Source organism: Macrotis lagotis, chromosome 3 (genome assembly GCF_037893015.1).
Source record: "Macrotis lagotis isolate mMagLag1 chromosome 3, bilby.v1.9.chrom.fasta, whole genome shotgun sequence".
NCBI lineage: Eukaryota > Metazoa > Chordata > Mammalia > Peramelemorphia > Peramelidae > Macrotis > Macrotis lagotis.
The window spans coordinates 247,802,112-247,823,982 of NC_133660.1; the positions used below are offsets into that span (position 1 = coordinate 247,802,112).

Consider the following 21,871-nt stretch of genomic DNA (forward strand, 5'->3'; position numbering starts at 1 on the left):
TTTTGACCCATTTTGCCTATGGACACATTATGTAACCTATCTCTCTTAGGCCAGTGGTCTCCAAACTTTTAAAATCTTGAGCTATCAGATCAGTAAAAAAAACAAAACCCAAACCCATGCTTTAAGACATACCTTGAATATGTAAAATATAAATTTAAATAAAAGATAAAGATGACATAATTTTTGATCCTGGATTTAATAGGTTACCACAGGAGTTTATTGACTAGGAAAAGGATGTGATCAAATATGTGCTTTAGGAAAATAGCTTTATTAACTGTGCATGAACTCCTATGTAAAAAGACCTGAGATAGAAAATTCAATAATACAGATGATTAAGATCTAAACTAGGGTGGTAGCTGTATGAGAAAAGAGTATATATGAGAGATATGGAGTAGAGGGGACAAGATATTTTTTAAATGACTTAATATGTATATGTGAGGTGAGGAAAAGTGAGGCATTGAAGAAATCACCCATACAAAAACCTAGGGGTTTTAAAGAATGATGGTACTCTGGGCAGTAAAAGGAAAGTTGGGAAGATAGGTGGATTGGGGAAGAAATAGAATGATATCTGAGTCAGATTGCCACCTATCCATGCCATCTTATGCTGTGTGCTTCATTCTGTCATACCCAGAATGAAAAAGAAGAGGCTTGGATTGGACTTTAAGAAAACTTCATGGAATCTTAGAATCTTTAAGTCTAACCCTCTCGTTTTATGGATGAGACACTGGAACTCAATGAGATTGTGTCTTACACAGGGTCACACTGGTAAAAAAATCATCAGAATAATATTTGAACCCCAAACCTCTGACTTCAGAGACATTCATCTTTATACTTCAGACAAAAGGCGGTGTGAGAACAGAGGGAGAGGAGAAATTTTCTCATTGACATCTGAGTAGCTATTGCGATGCTGTTGAGTTCACGGTATAATTGCTCTGAAGGGTCAGCACCTCAGGTCTGAGGAGGGAGAATATTGGGTGCTAGAACATCATAGGGAAGAGTCTGGGTGAGGGAAATAAGGATTTGTAGTTGTATTGGAGACAAGTTCCACAACTGACTATTAACTGTGAAGAGAGATTGTTTAATTTGTCTTCCCAATTTTTAACTAGTTGATCATGCAATTCAATGAAATCAGAAGTCCAGACCCAAAACTCAAAACCAATGTCCCAAAACTGTGTTAGACCTATGGGTAATGCAAAATGAGCATACAACTCTCAAGGATCTTTCATTCAGGTTGTACAGATAAGATATATATGTGCACCACTAAATAGTTGCAAAATAGCAGTGTAAGATGAAAATGATAACAACTGATAACCAATATTTATATAGCACCTTAACGTTAAATGACATTATGTGTCATTTAAATATTATTGGCATGTACAAAATAATAATTGTATAGGGCAGATAGTGCTTTAAAAATCCAGAATAGAAAGGGAAGACTAAAAACTCAAATGAATGACAAAGACTATATGGAATAAGTAGGGTTCCAGTTGGGCTTCAAAGGATAGAAGTTGTTGAAGTGGGAGGGCATCCTTTGTAGGGGGAAATATTCAAAGGCACACCAACCAGAACAGACCAGACATTTGAGAGAGAGGAGAGAGGGAGAGACAGAGAGGGAGAAGACACACACACACACACACACACACACACACAGAAAAGAGAGAGACAGACAGACAGAGAAAGAGACAGAAACAAAGGCAAAAAGAGACAGACAGACACATACACACAGAAAGTAAATATATATATATTATATATATATATGTATATATAATATATATATAAATATAAATACATACATACATACATATATATATATATATATATATATATATATATATATATATATATATATAGCAGAGAGTACATACTAGGAAGTAGTCAAAGGTAAGATTTGAAAGACTCCACATGATACACCAGGCAGATGAGTTTGATGTTTGCCCATGGGCAATGAGGAGTCACTGATGGTTTATGAGGAAGGACATGGTATGGTGGAAATGTTGTTTTAGAGAATAATTTAACAGTGTTCTGGAAAAGAAGAAAAACAGAGTGAAAGCATGCCTTCAATCAAGAAGAATTTGTACCATGAGAATGTCAATGGAAATAGAAAGACAGACACAGAATATTTTAAAGAACAAACTAAATGGGACTTGATGACTTGTCTGATATTAGAATCGAAAGATTTAGAGATGTTAATACTTTCCAGAATAGGAGATGATCTACACTGGGAAAAGAATAGATTTTTATTTAAGGGGCTATTCATGCTGTCCAACAAGAACATCAGTCTAATAATTTTTAGCCATGGAGGAGTAATTCTGCTCTCACTTAAAAAAAAGACATTTCTCATGATTCTGATAGTCATGTTGTCTAGGGGAAGCATCATGATGTACTCAGAAGAGCACTGGATTCAAAGTCAGAGTTTCAGTTTTTGGCATTGCTGTTTACCACCTGGAACATCTTGTCCAAACAAATCATGAAACCTCTGTAGACCTCAGTTTTTCTTCCATGAAATGAATTGGGTAAAATAGATGATCTCAAACATCCTTTCCAACTTGAAACTTACTCTCCTGCCCTTCCTTCCTTTCCTTTCTTTTTGTTTCTTACAGGTAATGAGATAACAGCAGAAACATTTATGGAGAAGTTGGATAATGGTGCCTTGCTCTGTCAGCTTGCAGAAACTGTACAAGAGAAATTCAAAGACAGCACTGATGCAAATAAGCCCGTTAAGGTAAGGTCTGCCAGAATGGTTTTTGTTTGTTTGTTTTTTACTGTGTATTCTTTTGGGGCAGCCTGGATCAATAGGAAGCCCAGATGAATTCTGGGATTTTTTGGTTGTGCCAGATGAATCAAGATCTTAATAGAAAAATCACATTTCTTGGAAGGTTGATCTGAGTCTTAATTAGGCAATGTGTGTTTTTAATTCCACTCTGCTTTAACGATTCCTTTGGAAAGGCTAATTACTATAGGAGAATTTGACTGAAGTGGGTGGTAACTGACTGAGTCTGAAATGGTAATTAGTAATGGAGTCAATTAATAACTTCTACCATCAGTCTGTGATTCAAAATTTGGCAACAAGATTTATCTACCAGACCTTTGTTTTCTTAGTATATCACAGTGACCAAAGGAAAGAATGCTAAATTAGGAGTGTATTTTTTTTTTACCTTAGCTAATGCAATCATGCTTGCAAATTATATTCAACATAATTTTAAATAAAAGAATGTACTATATTATTTTGGAGAAATCCTTTCAGGAACATAGATTTAGGGTTGGAAAAGACCTTAGACTATCTAATTCAATCTTTTCATTTTGCAGAAAACAGACCCAGAGAGGTCATGTGAACTGCCCAAGCTAATAGTTTGTTAAGTGGCTCTGCCACATTTGAACCCAGCTCCTCTGACTCCACATCCAATGTTCTTCCTCTGGTTGAACTTTTCATTAACAGAGAAGGAAAAGCTTTCAAGCAGTTCGATGCCTGACTTTTATTTTATTTATTTTTCTTTCTACATACATTTTATCTTCATATACAGACATACAAGAGATGAAATGACAAATTCCTAGATCTCCCTTATACTGTATGAAAGCTAGCCTTGACTCAATCTAAATTTTAAGAGGAAGTTTGGGAAGTTGCTCAGCTGGCACTTTTCAGCTTACCATTTTTCATATGTTATAGAGAATAGGCTACAAATTAGGCTTGAATATATCAGTTACCTGCCTCCAACTAGCAGATTCTGCTTTTCCCTTTTCCATGTCCTTAGACAATTATAATGCAGGGGCACACTCTGGCTACAGTAACTGTGAACCTGTTCATCATCTTTCTTTTTTAAAAAAAAATTATTCAGTATTTTATTTTCCCTGGCTACATGTAAAAGCAATTTTAATATTTGCTTTTAAAACTCTGAGTTCCAAATTCTCTTTCTCTCTCTCCTAACTTATCCCTTCTGACTTCTATTTTTAAAAAAGTGTGAAAATTCACATAGAATGCATGGTGTTGCAGAGTAGTTATTGGTTGTTTTTTTGTTAAAGTATAGGATCAGGTTTCTTTTTTCCCTAAGTATTTATTATGTTAAAACTTTTGCCAAGTCCATTCTGATAGGTATCATGGCCTAGTAAATAAGAGAGCCATTCTTGAGGGTAATGCAGAACCGAACTCAAACCCATCCTCTGACATTTTTGTTAACTTTGTGTCTAGGAGCATGATAATCTAACCTCCTAGAGTCTTAGTTCTCTTGCTAAGACTATAGATGAAATCCCAGGTGGATCTCAACCAAAATCAAAGTTGTTCTTATGCCTTGATAGTTTATCCTTCAGTGGAAGGGGTTGCCTCAGGAGACCCTAAACCCTCCCCTTAAAGAAATACTTCCAACAATCTTGCAGCTGCAATTCTGTGTTGAATTATGAAGCTTTCCAGAGGCTTTGCCAATATAATCTCAGCTTTGGCAGTTCCTGCCAAACTGGAACAGCTTTTAATATGGCTTTGGAATGGGTTACGTATCTGCCCTCAAGGACCAGGCTTGCTAAGTGTGGGGAGACTTTATCCCCAAGAGGTTGGCCACTGGTAACTGATATACTGATATTTGCCAATCATACAGAACCTGACAGTGCCACGTGTGTTTGCTGGAGTCTTAGGCTCCCTGAGAAAATCACCAATCATTTTATGTATTGAGCCATTGTTTTAAAGCATAAACAAGACTAAATTACTAAAAACAAGTATCTCTTTACCTGGTTGATTTCTCATCTAGACTACATGTAGATCAGGAGTCATAGGACACATTTTCTAAAAATACTGTGTTATTGTGTATTGTTACAGTCATTTATCCTTTCCTGATGTCCTTCCCAATGGCCTGGATTCCTCCCATAGTCCCTACCTCCTGATAAGAGAACATAGTTCTTGGTGCCAGTTTTTTATGTAAGAACTTTGGTGGAGAGAATTCAACAGCGACTTAAGTCGTCTTAGAACATCAGTGAGACCTCACAATGTCCTAGCCTCCTTGGCAGGGTCAGTTGGTGTTACTGAGAGAAATCCACTGACTTACATGTGGCTTCCTGAGCAACATCTCAGGTGTTCAGAGCTCTTAAACCCTTCCCCATTTCAGATAATACTTTTCCTATTTTGTTTCTTCTTTACAAAAGAACTGAGAGGTCAACATGGAATGAGTGATGAAAGATTAACCTGAGCACATTAGCTGAAATGAAGCTCAATATAAGGAGGAAGAGAGAGAGAGAGGAGAGAGAGAGAGAGAGAGAGAGAGAGGTGAAGGGGAGTTGATATGTAATTAAAAGAATCTCAGGATAAGCTAAGGTCAGGTAAAAATAGAGTAGATTTAAAAAGGGAAAATTTTAAGTAACACCTTTTCTCAAAAATTGTTGATTTTAGGCTAAAAAAACTTTAAGTGATTTTGTAGAACAGAATATTTTTTTTATAGTAAACACTGTAAAAGTCAAATTTGTTTTTGTTAATGTTGCATCTTGGTCCTTCCGGAAGAGCCCTACATTTGAATTTAGAGGACTTGCATTTGAATTCTGGCCCCTCCACTTAATACCTATATAACCTTGAACAAGTCACTCCACCTTTATAGATCTTAGTTTTCTCATCTGTAAAATGGGGTTATTGGACTAGATGATCTTGGAAGTCTGTTCCAGTTCTAAATCTATGAGCCCTTTTTCTATACTATTTTGCTTAAAGACATTAGATCTTAGTTAGCATTATTTTCATTAAGATGGTCTCTGTTGTATTGCTTTATGCCTACATCTTTCAGGTCCAGCTTACTATGTATTTGCAAACATGTACATTATGATATAATGAAAATCAGACTAGTTTCTTATCCTTTTCAATTTTTTTTGAAAAAATTGTTATAGAAAGAAAAGTTGATCAATGATAAATCACAATGTGTTTCTCCTGGAAGCCCTGGATCTTTGTAATAATAATAATAATAATAATAATAATAATAATAATAATAATAATAATAATAGTTATTATCTGTTCAGCCATTTAAAGCATATGCTGTCTCTTGATCTAATTTAATCTTTAGAACAAGCATATGGAGCAGTTGTTATTATCAACCCACTTTTACAGTTGAGGAAACTGAAGCAGACAGGGGTTAAATGACTTTCCCAAGGTCACACAGTTAGCAAATATTAGAAGCGTAACTGAAATTTTCCTGACTCCAAGTTCAAGATTCTATCCAGTGGGACACCTAGCATCATCTTAGTTCTGCCTCTTCTGCCCAGATACAAAACAGAACACATGTACATTTAGGTCACCTGCCCTGTCCAGTTTGTCACTATGAGTAAATTCAAAGAGAGTGATCCCATTATTCATATGATTAAGGTAGCCCAGTAAGTATCCATTACTAATCTATCTATCTATCTATCTATCCATCTATCTATCTATCTATCTATCTATCTATCTATCTATCTATCTTCCCCTTCCAATGTAAAACATTTTGATATTCTCTAGGGATTACAAGAAAGAAAAAAGCAAACATATCTCTGCTCTTAAGGAGCTACTGCTGAATTGCATCAAAATATTAAAATTCAGTAAATCAGATGAAATTGTTATCTATGTCTCAGGCGCTATCAAGACTATCTTCCCTTTCTCTTTGTGTCCTGATCTGTCATAATTGCTCCATCAAGATATGTGGGGTATGGATCTAGTGAGGTGGCTGCTTGGCTGATTAGCAGAGCTACTTCACACACACACACACACACTCATACACAAATCACATACAAACATCAAAAATGCACCCACATCCACACACTCTCATACACACACCCACACACTCTCATAGTCACTCACACACTCATACACACACACTCTCATACACACATACACACTCACACACTCACTCACACACCCCACACGCACACACACTCACACACACATGCTCACACATACATACAAACATACACACACAGTTTCACATACACACTCACACCCACCCAATCATACATACTCACTCATACACACACTCTCATATACACATACTCTCTCTCACATACATTCTCACACTCACACACACATACTCACACATACACACACTTACACAGTCTCACACACACTCATATACACACTCACCCATATACACACTCTCACATACATATTCTCTCACACACAGACACACAGACACACAGACACACAGACACACACACATACACACACACACACACACACACACACACACACACACCCCTTACCAAGTGTGATCCCATCTCAGTTATTCATGGCATAAGGATTTCCATTCCATTGAATGTCTTCAATTTCACCTCCTTATTCCAGTAATTAAATTTTACTTTCCCTGACAAGTAGTGTGAGAGTTTTAGAGCGGTGTCACATGTATATAAAACAGTTAAGCATGCTCAGAATGTGAAAAGTTTGTATGCAATTAAAAACTTTTGGGATCTGAAAATGAATTCTAATGTAACGTTAGTAGATAGTCTTTCTTCAATTTTAATATTCTGTTTACTCTGCATATATTCTTTTATGCACTTCACACTTTACACCTTTAGTTAGGTTCTAGTGATTTGGAAATTAAAAAAAAATCAACAATATTCACTTTCCTGTTTACTAAAGAAAAAATTCCCTCATTCGTTCCTCCCCAATCTCAACCTCCATACGATATTGCCTTGTCCTTAACACCCTAGCGTGACTGCATACAAATGTGCCCAGTGAGGTATAAGCGTCTTGGCAAGTCAGTCAATAAATAGTTATTAAGCACCTACTGTCTACTATATATCAGGTACTGGACTAGGGCTGAGACCATCCAAGACTAAAATATAGTGTTCCCAGGCATAATGAGCTTTACTAGAACCACAGAATCTCATAGCTGATCAACATCTCAGATGCAGCCTCGTCTACTACAAACATGAACAAGAAACTTTTCTTTAACATCTTTAATAAATGGACAGAAAGCTTTTGCTTAAAGAGAGGGAGAATCAAGGGTGTCCTGAAGCTGACTTTTACCAATTGAGGAAAACAGATTTTGTATTTTTATTTTGAGAATTTATAGCTTAGAAATTGGCAAATCAGGGCTTGATATATCTGTTGTTAATTTCTAAAGTAAAGAAAATGATGGTAGAGTGAAAATTAAACTTAAAAATCTGTTATGCATATTTTCTTTTGAGATCCAGTTGTGAGAGAACACAACACAAATGTGAGAGAACTCACTAACTCAAGGGATATCCCATTCTAATTTGGATAGTCTTATTAGCAAAATTTTGCTTCATGTTCCTAGGTCTTCCTTCTGGAGACAAGCAGAAAAAGACTAATGTCTGTCTTAAGTTATAATTCAGCAAAAATTTGAAGATGTTGATCTTGTCTTCCTTTTCCAGGTTAAAACATTGCTGTTGCTTCTCACTAATCCTTCAGCATCATTTTAAATTTCTTTGGTCTTTAATGATATAATTATTTATAATTTTAAAACAATAGGAAGCATATCATAGTGGACAGAAGGTCAACTTTGGAGTCATGAAGACCTAGGCTCATATCCTGCTCCAACCACATTGTTGTGCCAATTCACTTATCCATCTACCAATCAAAGGCCATGCTTTCTCTTCCTCTTCCTATTTTTTCCTCTTCTCTTTTTTCATTCTCTTCCTCTTTTCCTTTTTCTTCTTCCTTCTCTCTGTTCTGCCTTCTCCTTCCCAAAACACACCATTAACTCATCAATAAAGATTAAGTATCTACAATATACTATAAACTCTTTTGAATTTTTCTCAAAACATCAATTGCTGTAAGTTATTGGAATCCAAGTCTCCTAAAACAAACAAACAAAAAAACTATAACATGCACTGCCAGAGTCACCATGGGTAAGATGTGTAACTTTTTCATTTTCCAGTTCATTCATTACATGAGTTTTATCTGTCCATATTATGTTATTGACAATTAAAACTGACAACTTAAAAATATTCACTTAAAAATGAAAATAATCCCATTAAGTATTAGCAAGTCAAATCAAGCATTTACTAAATTCTTACTATGTACCAGACCCTATACAGAGCACTGAGGGATACAAATACATGCACAAAAGTCTTCAAGAGGCTCCCAACCTAAGGGAGAAAGACAAAACGTAAAAGGAAACAGAAATGGGGGGAACGTGAAGACAAAAGTACATAACGGAATCTGACTTCCAAAGCCCATTGTTTTGAAATTCTCTTTTCATTGGTGAAAAACAATGCTCCATGACTTTGGAGGGTCAGGCAGTGCTGTCCATAGGAGAGAGGAATAGCAAAGATCTACTCTCGTCAGTCTCTTTGGAATCTTCTAGAATCTCTGAGTTTTTCCTAGCTTCCAGCTTCAAGAGAAAAGATGCATAACGTTACTGTCTCTGGGGCCAGGAAGGGAAAAAAAATGATACACAGAACTTCATCCATATCTTTATTCATCATTTGCTACTCTAGAAACTGGGAATTTTTCTCTGGGTGAGACCTGGGACTGTCTCAAAATTGCAAGCCAGAAGAGCATCCAAAGAGAGTGAAGAGAGGGGCTCTCTTCTCTTAAATTTTCACCAGCACTACCTTTCACAAAGGCTCGGGGCAATAATCTCTTCCAATGAGAAGAGAGTGTATAGCAATGTACTGGGAGGGAGAGTTCTGTGATACTTGGAAAAGATGATACATAAAAAAGAAGTGAACAGAGTAGGGAAGGAGGTGAAGAGATCTACACTTGTAGAGAAAACCTGGGAGAGACAGGAGTGCAGCTTGGGCTAAGAAATAGCTAGCCTAGGTTTCATTCTTAAAATGGAGGTTATGGGAGGAAGCAGCCATACAGAAGGAAAGGTGGAAGGAGGTGAAGGTACTTCTGTTTGGTTAAATGAACTCTATTTGTAAAGACATTTCTGAGGCATTGTAGAAAAAAGACTGAGTAAGTCAGGAGTGCAGTCTGAAAAGAATAACTATTTTGTAAAATAAAACAAAAATTTAATGAGCAAAATGGCATTGGTTTACTTTTTTTTTTTTGCAAATTTCTTTAACATCTGGCTTAAAAGAAGACAACTGAATTTCATATCTGCTTCTGCCTTCATTCAGTTGCATTATGTTGTTTTGGTTGAAAAATATGAGAAAAATCTGGTCTCAGTTCTAAAGCTGGAAAAGGGAGGAGTCTTTTAATAGTTAGACAGCTATTATTATTATTATGAAAATAATTTGGATCTCATATATTCCCTGAAATGGTCTTAGGGACCCCCCAAAGCTCCTTGGATTATACTTTGAGAAAATTTAGTTTTAGAAACTCCCTGGGAAAGTCAGTGTCTTCTGGACCATTCGTTACTTAAATGAAGTATCATGGCATAGTGGATAGAACTGAGGACTTCAATTCTAGGAGGACATGGGTCCAGTACCTGCCTTTGATATTTACTGATTCTGTGACCCTGGGCAATTTACATGTCTAAGCAATCTAGGCGACCTGTAAATTACATATATAATATATATATTGTATATATATATATATATGTATATATATATATGTAATATTTTCTAAAAGATCCAAATTCCTTGCAAATTTTTTAAATCCAATTTTTACAATATCAATTTTTAGAGAAAATGTTAATAACATTCTCAGTTTAAAAATTAACATGAATAATAAAAGACAATGCCTAAACCCAGGATTTGTAGTTGACTGACTGACTGAATGTATGAATGAAGGAAAGAAGGAAAGAAAGAATAGTGATTAATTTGTCATGACAGAGTGCAACATGAATAAGTTGTCTCTTACTGAAGGTTGTCAACTCAGGAGGACAAAATTATTAATTCTATGAAGGTTATTTGCTTCCTAGTCTAGATACAGATAAGCTCCACTATTAATCTTATATAAATAACATATTGCCTTTAGTAAAGTTCTCATTGACTTGCAAAAACTTTTTTTTTTGTGGATTAGAATTCTTCAGCCTTGGAGTAAGTAATATGGAACACCACAGTCAAAGAGTACATCCACTCTCCCTCTTTACATTCCTTTTTGTTAGACTCATCTATTGTCTTATTTTTGCCCAGACAGCACCAGTTCCTCTGGAGGCAGAGTTTCCATTGACTTCAAAGGGCACTGGACATTTAGATCAGGTTTGAAGGACAGATAGCAACATGAGCAAAGGAACTACTGTTACGTAGTAGAATGCCACATTATGCTCCAGGAGGAAAGTTGCTCATTCATAGCGGAATGAGAGAATTTAACCTTTGTTCTGGGAAAGAACATCCTAGGCCATCAAGGATACCCAGTTTCCTGACTGACCCAACCAACAAAGTTTCAGAATGTCTTAGAGAGGAGGGAGAGAAGAATTTCCCTTCAAAAAAATTAATAGAATATATATTTGTTTGTTTGTTTTTAGGTTTTTGCAAGGCAATGGGGTTAAGTGGCTTGCCCAAGGCCACACAGCTAGGTAATTATTACTCCAGGGCAGGTGCTCTTTCCACTGTGCCACCTAGCCGCCCTCAGAATAGATATTTGAAGAATAATAAATCTAAGTTGAAATTGAAGAAATCAGATTTTTTTTAAAATCAAAAACATCATAGAGATGTTCAAAGGTTTAATCTGTAAAAGAAATGGAATCCAAGTTCAAATTAATTTAGTCATCAATTGCTATAATCATACCTACTCTTAGGAATTGTGAGTTTCAAAATGGAATTAGAAAAATTATTTTTCAACTATAGGAAGCATGCATTATCACAGAGGTAGCATTTTGGGTTAGTCAGTAAACAGCCATGTTAGATATGTTTGTTCTTCAAAAAAATCATATTAACTGATTTTTCCTAATTTTTCCCTTTTATAACTTTGGATTGGGAGAGGTGGCAAAGACTTGGAGAATGACAAAAGGCAAATGTTCTGAATCATTATTTCTTAATCGTAAAAATATTTTATATCTTTTCTAATTATATATAAAATGGTAGTTTCTATCAATGATTTTATTTTCAAGGTTTCGAGTTTTACAATTTTTCTCTCTCCCTCCCCTTCCCCCCTCCCCCTAACAGAAGGCAATCTGATATAAGCTTTACATTTGCATTCATGATAAACAAAGATTGAACCTGAATGTGTTGTGAGAGATGAATCATATTCAAAAGGAAGAAAGAAAACATTAGAGGTAGCAAAATTATATAATATGTGAGACAATTTTTTAAAAATTGAAGATAATAAGCTTGGATTTTTGTTTGAAACCCACAATTCCTTCTCTGGATACAAATGGTATTCTCCATTACAGATCCCCTAAAATCATCCCTGATTATTACACTGATGGAACGAGTAAGTCCATCAAGGTTGATCATTACCCCATGTTGCCATTAGGGTGTGCAATGTTTTTTCTGTTTCTGCTCATCTCTCTCAGCATCGGTTCATGCAAGTCCTTCCAGACTTTTCTGAAATTCCATTCCTCATTATTCTTATAGAACAATAGTGTCCCATCACATTTCTTATAGAACAATAGTGTACCACAGTCACTTTCTGCAAAATTCTAGAATATACTATTAAAGGAATAGTTTGTGAAAATATAGGAAAAACATGTACTAGTCACAAGGATTCTGCATGGTTTCATCAAGAACATGCCATGTTCAGTTAAACTCTTTCCCTTTTTTTTTTGACAGAATCATTAGACTGGGACAACAGGAAAATGATATAATTTTCATATTTTTGCCAAGTCCTTGATAAAATGAGATATTACGGAGATGTGTATAGGTTAGATTTTTTTTTAACAATAGCAGAATTTAGAATGTGTTGGATGGCTAGACCCAAAGAGCAGACATTAATGATTCATTATAAACATGGAAGAAGTCTTTAGTGGATTGCCCCAAGCATCTCTGTTGTTTAGCTTTTCTACTAATTACTTGGATAAAAGTGCTAAGCTAGGATTTAGCATAAGACTCACATTAATCCATTGATCCTATGCTATTACTCAAATCATTAGTAAAAACAATATTAGGTCAAGATCAATTTCAGGGTGACCTCACTAAAGAACAAATTTATGTCATTAATTTCTACCATCATAAACACTGATTTTGATTGTGTGTTGCCATTCAACCAATTCCAGATTCACCTCACTACACTATTTTCTAGGATTTCTTGATTATGTAACATGTAGATGACCAACGAGAATGATAGCTAAGTTAGAATCCCCAAAGAGAACATTAGTCTGGGTAAAACAAGATGAAATTATCTAAAAAATATGAAATATTACAGGGATTCAAAATCAACTTCCAAATACAAGATAGGGAAAGCATGGCTGAAAAACAGTTCACTCTCCCCCCCAAAAAAAGATCTGGAGATGTTAGTGGATAGCAAGCTCAACTCATATCAAATGTGTTATGGCAGCCAAGAAAGTGAATATGATCTTAGGTTGTATTAGGAGACAGTTTCTAGGCATAGAGGAGAGAGCTTTGTTGGTGGTCAAGCCATACCTGGAAGACTGTGTTCATATCAGGGTATCACAGTTGGATGGAGGGCATCCAGATGAGGAAGGCTATAGAAATCATCAAGGATCAGTTGAAGAAAATGGGGATGTTTAACTTGAACTAGAGAAGATTAAGGGGGATATTTCAAAGGTTTTCATTGTTCCACTTTTTTTCTGTACTAAAGAATCACTAGCAATGCAATGCAAGTTACAGAGAAGCAGATTCAGATTTGATGCAATGATAAAGGTCTTAAGAATTCAACCTGTGATTATAGAGTGCACTTCCTCTAGAGGCAGAAGATTCACATTATCTAGGCATCACTAAGAAAATGGTGAATGACTTTGTCTACAAAGAATTTTTGTTCAGGAACTAAATAGCCTCTAAGGGTCCTTTTCACCTCTGAGTTTTTGCCATTTTGTGATTGGTTAAATAATGTATTAGAAAACTGCTTTCTTGATGGTTTGGGAAGGGACTGGTTATTTTAGGGTAATTATGAGAGAAAAATAAGTTAAATTGTTTAAACTTTCAGGATAGTTTCTGGGAATATAGGTATTTGCTCCATTTACATTTTAAAAGTTTCACTAAATGAAACAGTCTTAGGGCATAAATCCAGAAGGGATATCAGTGGTCTAATTCTAATATGTGCATTCAGACACACTCTTCCTAAGAGGCTTTTTTAGCAATTTTGGAGTTTTAATTCTGATCCTGAGTCTGAAATGTGTTCCCTTTTTGGCTTAGGTAAGCTTAACTTTATTGACTTTAGATCCAAGAGCACAAATCTTGTTTTCCCCTAATCCTTCTTTTCTGAAAGTTGGTAGAGTATTTGTATTTTGTAGCACCACTGTATTAGGGGGAACCTCCCAAGGCTAATTTACATATGTCAATATTATTGATATTTAGTGCATATCATTATGCTATCTTAATACAGTAATTAATGGATCTAATTCTATAACAACAAATGACTGTTTACGCAAACATACTTTTACATGGCTGAGAAATAATTTCCTTAACATAGGTAGGGAATTTGGATCTGTCAAATGGATCTTTCCTTTTAACCTGATGATTACAATTTGAGGCCATAAGAATTTCTTACTGCATTTGCATGTGATTTCTGAAAGCACTTGTTTTAGGAACATGAAATGGCAGCCTCAGGAGGTAAAGAGGAATCCCCTCAATGGAGGGCTTTAGGCAAAAAAGTGGACATCTACTTTTGAAGGAAGATGAAAGTTCCTTTTTTGAATATGGGTTGGAGTTAGTCTCTTCTGAGGTACCTTCCACGTCTGAGATTCTGTGGTTTCTCAACTATAGTAGCATTTACATGTCCCATGGTTGCTATGCTGCTCAAGAAGAATTTTGGGGATAGTTCTTATAAATTGATGCCTCAGTTTTTTGGCTCTTGTCTTATGATGACCATTGATTGAAAAATCTGGGAATGTTGGACCTAAAAATAAAAAGGTTTAGAGGAGACATGACTTGTTTCTACATTTTTGAAAAAGAAGTATCATTGGAAGTAAAATTAATCTTGATATATTTACCTCAAAAGGGCAGAGTGAGGAAGAAGAGATAGTTGCAGCAAAATAACTTTAAATAAGAAAAAATCCTAATACTTATTAGGAATTTAAAATTATTAAGGAATGAGCAATAAAAAAATTATCCTGAAGTGGAATAGTCTCATCTGATTGAAGTCAGTGGGTTTCCAGTTATTAGAGTTCTTCATGTTGAGGTTGGGTGACTATGTGTGGAATGCAGTTGAGTATAATTTTTTTATTTATTTTATTTAATTTTATTATTTAATTTAATTTAATTTTTGGCCTGGCTTTGAATAGATGAATGCTGAGATCCCATCTGATGTTGAAATTCTGTGACTTCCAGATGCTTTTGGACAAAGAAGCTTGAGATAAATATGTGTGTTTTCCATTCCCTGATTTTATATAAGCTTCCTTGGGTTGCAAATTGCCTTGGACGGAGGTTAGATTTTACATATTCCCACTTATATTTAGGGCAGCTAGGTGAATAGAGCCCTCGGAGTCAGGAGGATGAGTGCAACTTCAGCCTCAGACACTTGACTCTTACTAGTTGTGACCTTGGGCAAGTCATTTAACCCTGATTGCCTCACATCCAGGGCCATCTCCAGTCATCCTGATCCATATCTGGTCTCTGGACCCACATGACTCTGGAGGAGATAGTGAGGCTGGTGGTTTAGCACAGTCCCTGCCCCCACCCCCACCAAATCCAATTCATATGCTTGTCAGGCACCACCTCCCTGATGCCATAGTCCCTATATTTAACCCAGCTTTTTTCAAATAAATGAAAATTTACATGGTCAGCAGGAATTATACTTAAGTCGAATCAAGAACCTTGAGATAGATAAAGCAATGGTTGAATAGGTATGATTAGCATGGATGATGTTACCCCAGACACAGAAATACTTTCAAGGTATGTGGGTTTCTGAGATGGCTTTAATGAAGTAACTAGATGACCTGTGAATAGAATTCCCTACTGGGAGATAGAAAGACCTGAGTTTGAATCCTGTCTCAGACACTGACTACCTGTGTGACTCTGAACAAGTCTCAACACTATTACTTCATCTGTTAAAAAAAAGTTATTAATAACACTTTCCTTCCAGAGTGATTTTGAAGTATAAATGAGATCACACACTCACACATACACATATACACACACACAATTTTAATTTGTTGGCATCATTATAATTAAATAGGCAAAGCAACTCAAAATATGCCATTTACCTTCCATGTCTTTTTACTTCTCTTATTTAAAAGGTGCCCAGGTCCCACTAAATTATAATTCCCTTTTGTAACAAGGGAAAATATATTAATTCATTCTGATTTAGAGTGAAGCATTAGTGACAATATGTTACTTCTTTAAGAGTTTGGGAATTATAAAATAGACATATGAAGGGACAATTAATGTGCAGTAATGCATTAGGAATATTACCAGTTCATTAGCCAGGTCAGGAAAGAAGGTGCATCAATCCTACCTCTATCAAGATTTTTGGGAATGAATCAAACTCACCCTAGACTAGACTAGATTAGACTAGACTAGACTAGGCTAGAGAATACTACTAGCAGATTGCCTTTGGGATTTTTATTTAAGTAACAAACCCATGAACTGTGGGAGTTCAGACTGTTGTTGCCAGCTTCTCAGAAATCCGTCATCATTCCTCATTTGTCCAATGCCTTGGATTACACAGAACATAGCGTTTAATAATGAAAGAAGAAAAACATCTCTCTCATTAAAAGGATCTTTATCTGTTAAAGAAATGGTCTGCAACATTTAATTTTGCTAATATCTATTATTATAGTCAATAATATTTTTTGCTATGCTTATGACAATGAGTGAGGCTTCCACAGACAGATCCAATAACAGCAATGGTAGCACAGGGAGGAGGTAGACCCATCACAAACTGGAACATGAAGTGTGACAAGCCAGGACCATTTAGAATAAGGGTAAACATAACTCAACAGACCTTGAAAGCAGCATCATTGTTTTCCATCAGAGTAGTTGATATTCATGATCAAGACCCTGATTTATTAAGAAAAGATTCAATTATGGTCAGTATATTATTAACTATGCTCAATAAAGAGGAAACTTGACATAATAGATGAGGTGGAGGGATTGTTAGTGGGATCTAGACAGGGGATAATACTAGGTATGTTATCTAGGGAATCATTTTTTTTTGCAAGGCAGTGTGGTTAAGTGGCTTGCCCAAGGCCACACAACTAGGTAATTATTAAGTGTCTGAGGCCGGATTTGAACTCAGGTCCTCCTGACTCCAGGGCCATGCTCTATCCACTGTGCCACTTAGCTGCCCCGGGAGTCATTTTGTGTCTGTATGTCATATACATCACATTGTAATGTGTTATGGAAGAAAGAGTGCTGGATTTTGAATAAGAAGACCTAATGATTACTTATTGTTTCTCCTTTTAGAATGTGAGCTTCTTGAGGACACAGATTGTCTTTTTGACTTTGTTTTTCATCTTCATTCTATGCTTAGCATAGTGCCTAGTGTATAACAGATGTTTAATACACACTTATTGACTGGAACTGATTGGTCCAATTTGTGGTTTTTCCCTTTATTATCTTGGTGACTTTGGGCACATGGGTCCTCCATGGACCTCAGTTTTATGATCTCTAAAATGAGAGCATTAGAATAAATAACCTTTAAGGACTTACTTAAATCTAAATCTATTGTACATTTTCATTAAAAAGTTGCAATTTTCATTAGAGTAAGGACATTCCATGCTGGGACTTTCTAACCCTAATGAGATCAGAAATGCTCTGGTTCTTTGGGCATATTCTTACACAAGCATTAGGACTTTATATATATATATATATATATATATATATATATATATATATATATGTTTATATATATATATATGTTTATATATATATATATATATTCTATTTCTGTCAAATATGAGTAAAATGAAAGTTTTTACAGTTAACAGGTTTATCCTGTATATAAAAATCCTATTTATGTGGAACTCTTTCTTTTGGAAATGAGGACAGAAAAATCAGATATTTTAGCCATGGGTAGTTTTGTGTTGATTCCAGAAGCACATAGCTTATAAAGGTGGGTGTTTCTGTATGAGAAAAGGCAAGGCTTGAGGAAACTGAAACTTTTGTTCCTGGTTTTTATCATCACACTTTGAAAGTCAGTTACAGGCTATGATTTAAGCTCAGGAGACTAGTCAGTCCATCCTTAGAAGGTGGAGGGACTGGTTTTTAGTACAAAAGATGAAGTGTCTGTGAGTGGATTAATTTACATTAGAAGAAGTCTGTTAAACCCAAGCACCTGCCAAAATTAGATTATAAAGTTACGGGTTCATCGAAACTGCCTGAATATACAAATTCTTGCTTAAGGAACTGGCGAGTTTGTAAAACAACTGAGTATTTTGGGATCCAGTCAAAGAGAGCAGAATGTCAGACAAGTGAAATTTAATGGGGAAAGAAGAGTATTTAGGAATTTTGTGGTTTCATTAACTTTCCTGCCAATGAACATTTGGATGGGGACAGAAATTACTGTTCAGTGTTATTATGGTATTCAAGGGTGAAGTCACCTTGCAATTATTGTAAGAACTGAAGATGTGATTCCCTCTACAGCCCTTTCCACTTTTCTTCCCCTATGCCTACTAAAGCAATTGGTGAATGAAATATGAGGGTAGGGAGCTTAGTTGTGTCCCAGGGTCCTCATCAGCCTTCTCTGCAAACTTCCTATAACAATCAGATTCAAAATACAACTTCTATAGGTCAGCAAGGGGGGATCAGGCTCAATTTTAGTGCTTAGGTTGTTTATCAGGCTCGGAGAAGGACCTATGAGTGGATCATTATATAGAACTCACTGTAAGAGAACTCCTACTGAAACAGATCCACAACATGTCTTAGTAGGTAAGTCCTATGGAGTTGTCTGAGCAGCATAAAGGTTAAATGACTTTCTAGTCCCCAGTAGGTATCTGAGGAAGAAGTCAAATTCATATCTCCCTTATCCAAGGCCAGTCCTCTCCTTACAAAATGCCTCTGGTAATTGAGAATAATTAGAAATATTTCTCATGTCAATAGAAACTATCATTTTCTTAATGAGAAGTAGTGAGGAATTTTAAGAGATACAATCCAACATGACCTTCCAGTCTGGAAAGTTTACCCTTCTTTACAGAGTTTCCATGCTCAAACCACTGACCCTTTGGATTTTGGAACAATGGAGCTGTCTTCAGAACATTAGAAGCCATTTAATGAAATGGTCTCACAAGTATTTTTGTTCTAAGCAATCACAGATTAGGAGGCAGAAGAAATCATTGTGAGAGTGGCAGATTTTGGAATATAATTTACAAAATATTTGAATTGGCAACTTATTTTCAGATGCTGCCTATAATTTTGTAGTTTGAGTGCCTGAACCTGAAGCATAAATTTTCTGAACTGCTCTTCTCAGTGACTAAATAAAATCCAGAGGGATATAGAATTAAAAGGATAAAAACCTTCAGAACCTTTCATTTTATAAATGTCTGTTTAGATGCTGCAACTTAGAAAGCATTTTGATATATCTATAAAGATGGTTTGTCTTATTCATGAAAATATTTCAATGACTTTGACAGGGGTGTCTGCCAGTTAGTCTAGCACCTCACTATTATCATATAGATTTTGTCTTACTTTATTTCGGATTTCCCTATAAATAGTTGATATTGTTTTCATAAAACAGACCAAAGTTAATGATATTTACCTGGATTTCACCTTATGAATTAAAATTGTAAATCTGTTGATGACATAACTTATGTTAAGTGCTTTGTACAACTTAAGTTGTCATATGTAAAGGATAGATATATCTCCTCATTATTATTATAAATTCTATTTTTATTATCACTAATAAAAATGTTAGTGGGTGAATGAGACAGAATTGTTCAGGAATATTTTATCAGAACTTCTCTTGACCCTCATTCCTTACTTGTATTTACCTGTAGTCCACGTAGTGTATCTCTTCTATTCCAGGAGGACCATTATGTTGGTGCATACTCAGGGCTCAGCATAATGGTTAACAAATATTTGCTGATCTGTATTGGACAAAGCATGAGAGATATTGATATGGAAAAGAGTCAGGAGTGTTCCTAGGAAATAATTTGGGACCTTATGCTTTTAGAGTTAATTTTGTTATTTATTATTGCTGTTTCTGTCAGAACACAAATCCTATTTAAACTAATGATGACTTTGTTTAAGCTACAAAATTAGGTCCCTGGTCTGGCAATAGTAGGGAAGTTGCCACAGTTTAAAAAGTACTTTTCTATTTATAAAGTAAAACTAACAATAAAATGAAATATTATTTCTGACATGGGAATAATTTAGTATAGAATCAAATTAGATTTTCATATCAATACTACCATTGTTTAGAAAGAGCATGCCAATTGACTTCACTATTGTTCCAGTCATCCTCCCAGTGACTAAATGGACTAAAATACCCTTTCCTAGCCACCACTATCCTCTTTGAGTTTTCTCCTCCTAGAAAATATAGGCTCCTTGAGGACAGGAACTATCTCACAATTAAATTTGTAGCACCAGTAGTTAAGCACAGTGTCTGGAAAAGAGTAAGAAGTTAATGTGCTTTTTTCATTCATTTACTCCTGTTATTTTTGCTCCATTATTAAAGAAATCATTTTTAAAAATTAAGATATACATTTTAGTTTTCTCAGTGGGAAGACTATCTGGATGTTGGGGGAATAGAGTGACAGAAAGAAATGAGGGAGGTCATTAATGACAATAGAGTCCTTTGATTAGGGTAAAATATGGTAAGGTTTCTGACACCTGTATAGCTCCACCTGCCAGGATTCTGTGACCACAGTTGTGGCAACCAGCTTAGAGGCCTAGCAAATGAAGTTTCTGAGAGGTCTTAGTAGGCCTTGAATAAATGGTTAGAGTTTCCTGGTATTGATCATTTAGGAGTTGTTGAGATATTTTTTTAAATGATGGTTAAATTCAACAAATATTTATTAAGAACTTTTAGTGTAGGGCAATATATTAGACTGTTACTTCCCATGATGGTATTATATTTTATTGGAGGAAGACAATGTATTTGTGTGTTTAGAAACCCTAATTTATGTGTGTGTGTGTGTGTGTGTGTGTATTATATATATAATATATAGTTATCTATCTGCGTGTGTGTGTGTGTATGTGTGTACATAACATAATACAATGTAATCTTGAGAGTCAGAGTGTGCAAACAATAAGATTGGGAAAGATCATTCATTGGGCATGGCATCAGAGTGGTACTTTAAGGGACCCCGAGGAGGGAACACATTCCAGAGCCAAGAGAGTGGCTTATGTAAAGGTATGGAGGAAAAAAGATCACCTGTTGTGCAAAGTGGTGGGGGAAATGACTAATAATCTATTTAACTGGAATGGAGAGTGTGAACAGGAGTCTTTTCAGATTTCTTCTTAACTTTAAATACTCTTTAGCAAAGTACACAAAAAATGAATTATACTTTTTGGAATGCAGAGTGGTGATAAGATTGAAAATAAAAATTAAATGCCCAAGTCATTTATTTAAATCAGAAAAAAATGGGATTATGAAAGTCGAAAAAAGGTCTCTTTTTTTTTCCTATAAAATTCATAGAAGCAGCAAAAGCAACTTGGTCCCTTGAGTATAGACTTGAACCTGACAGAATTTTTCCAGGATGACATCATCTATTTCACTCACACGTTCACATCCTGCTTTAAGCCACAGGCAGACACACCAATAAGACCCAATTGTAAGAAAAAAAGCCTAGCCTGAGAACTGTTTTCACGAAACTTGATAGCGCTAATTGTGGGCACTGCTGTTTCAAAGTAATGGTGGACATTCTATCCTATATCAACAAAAGTTGGTCTTGCCATATGGAAATCTAATTATTTCGAACTGGTCGATTACCAGTGGAGAAACTTCAGGTCACTGAAATGCATCCCTAATGAATATTGATGCATAAAATCCTTCTTACAGAGGGGCTTTCATAAATCTTACTGAAAGATC

The 21,871-nt window shown here is 35.5% G+C and overlaps 1 protein-coding gene across 4 annotated transcripts in view; it reads left to right on the top strand.

The window, feature by feature from the left end:
- GAS2 (growth arrest specific 2) overlaps window positions 1–21,871 on the top strand; it is a 175,729-nt gene that overhangs the window by 53,586 nt on the left and 100,272 nt on the right. For all 4 annotated transcript variants that reach the window (XM_074230393.1, XM_074230394.1, XM_074230392.1 and 1 more), the window contains exon 3: window positions 2,601–2,722. In XM_074230393.1, coding sequence (XP_074086494.1) covers window positions 2,601–2,722 — 122 coding nt within the window. The remainder of the gene's footprint in view (window positions 1–2,600; window positions 2,723–21,871) is intronic.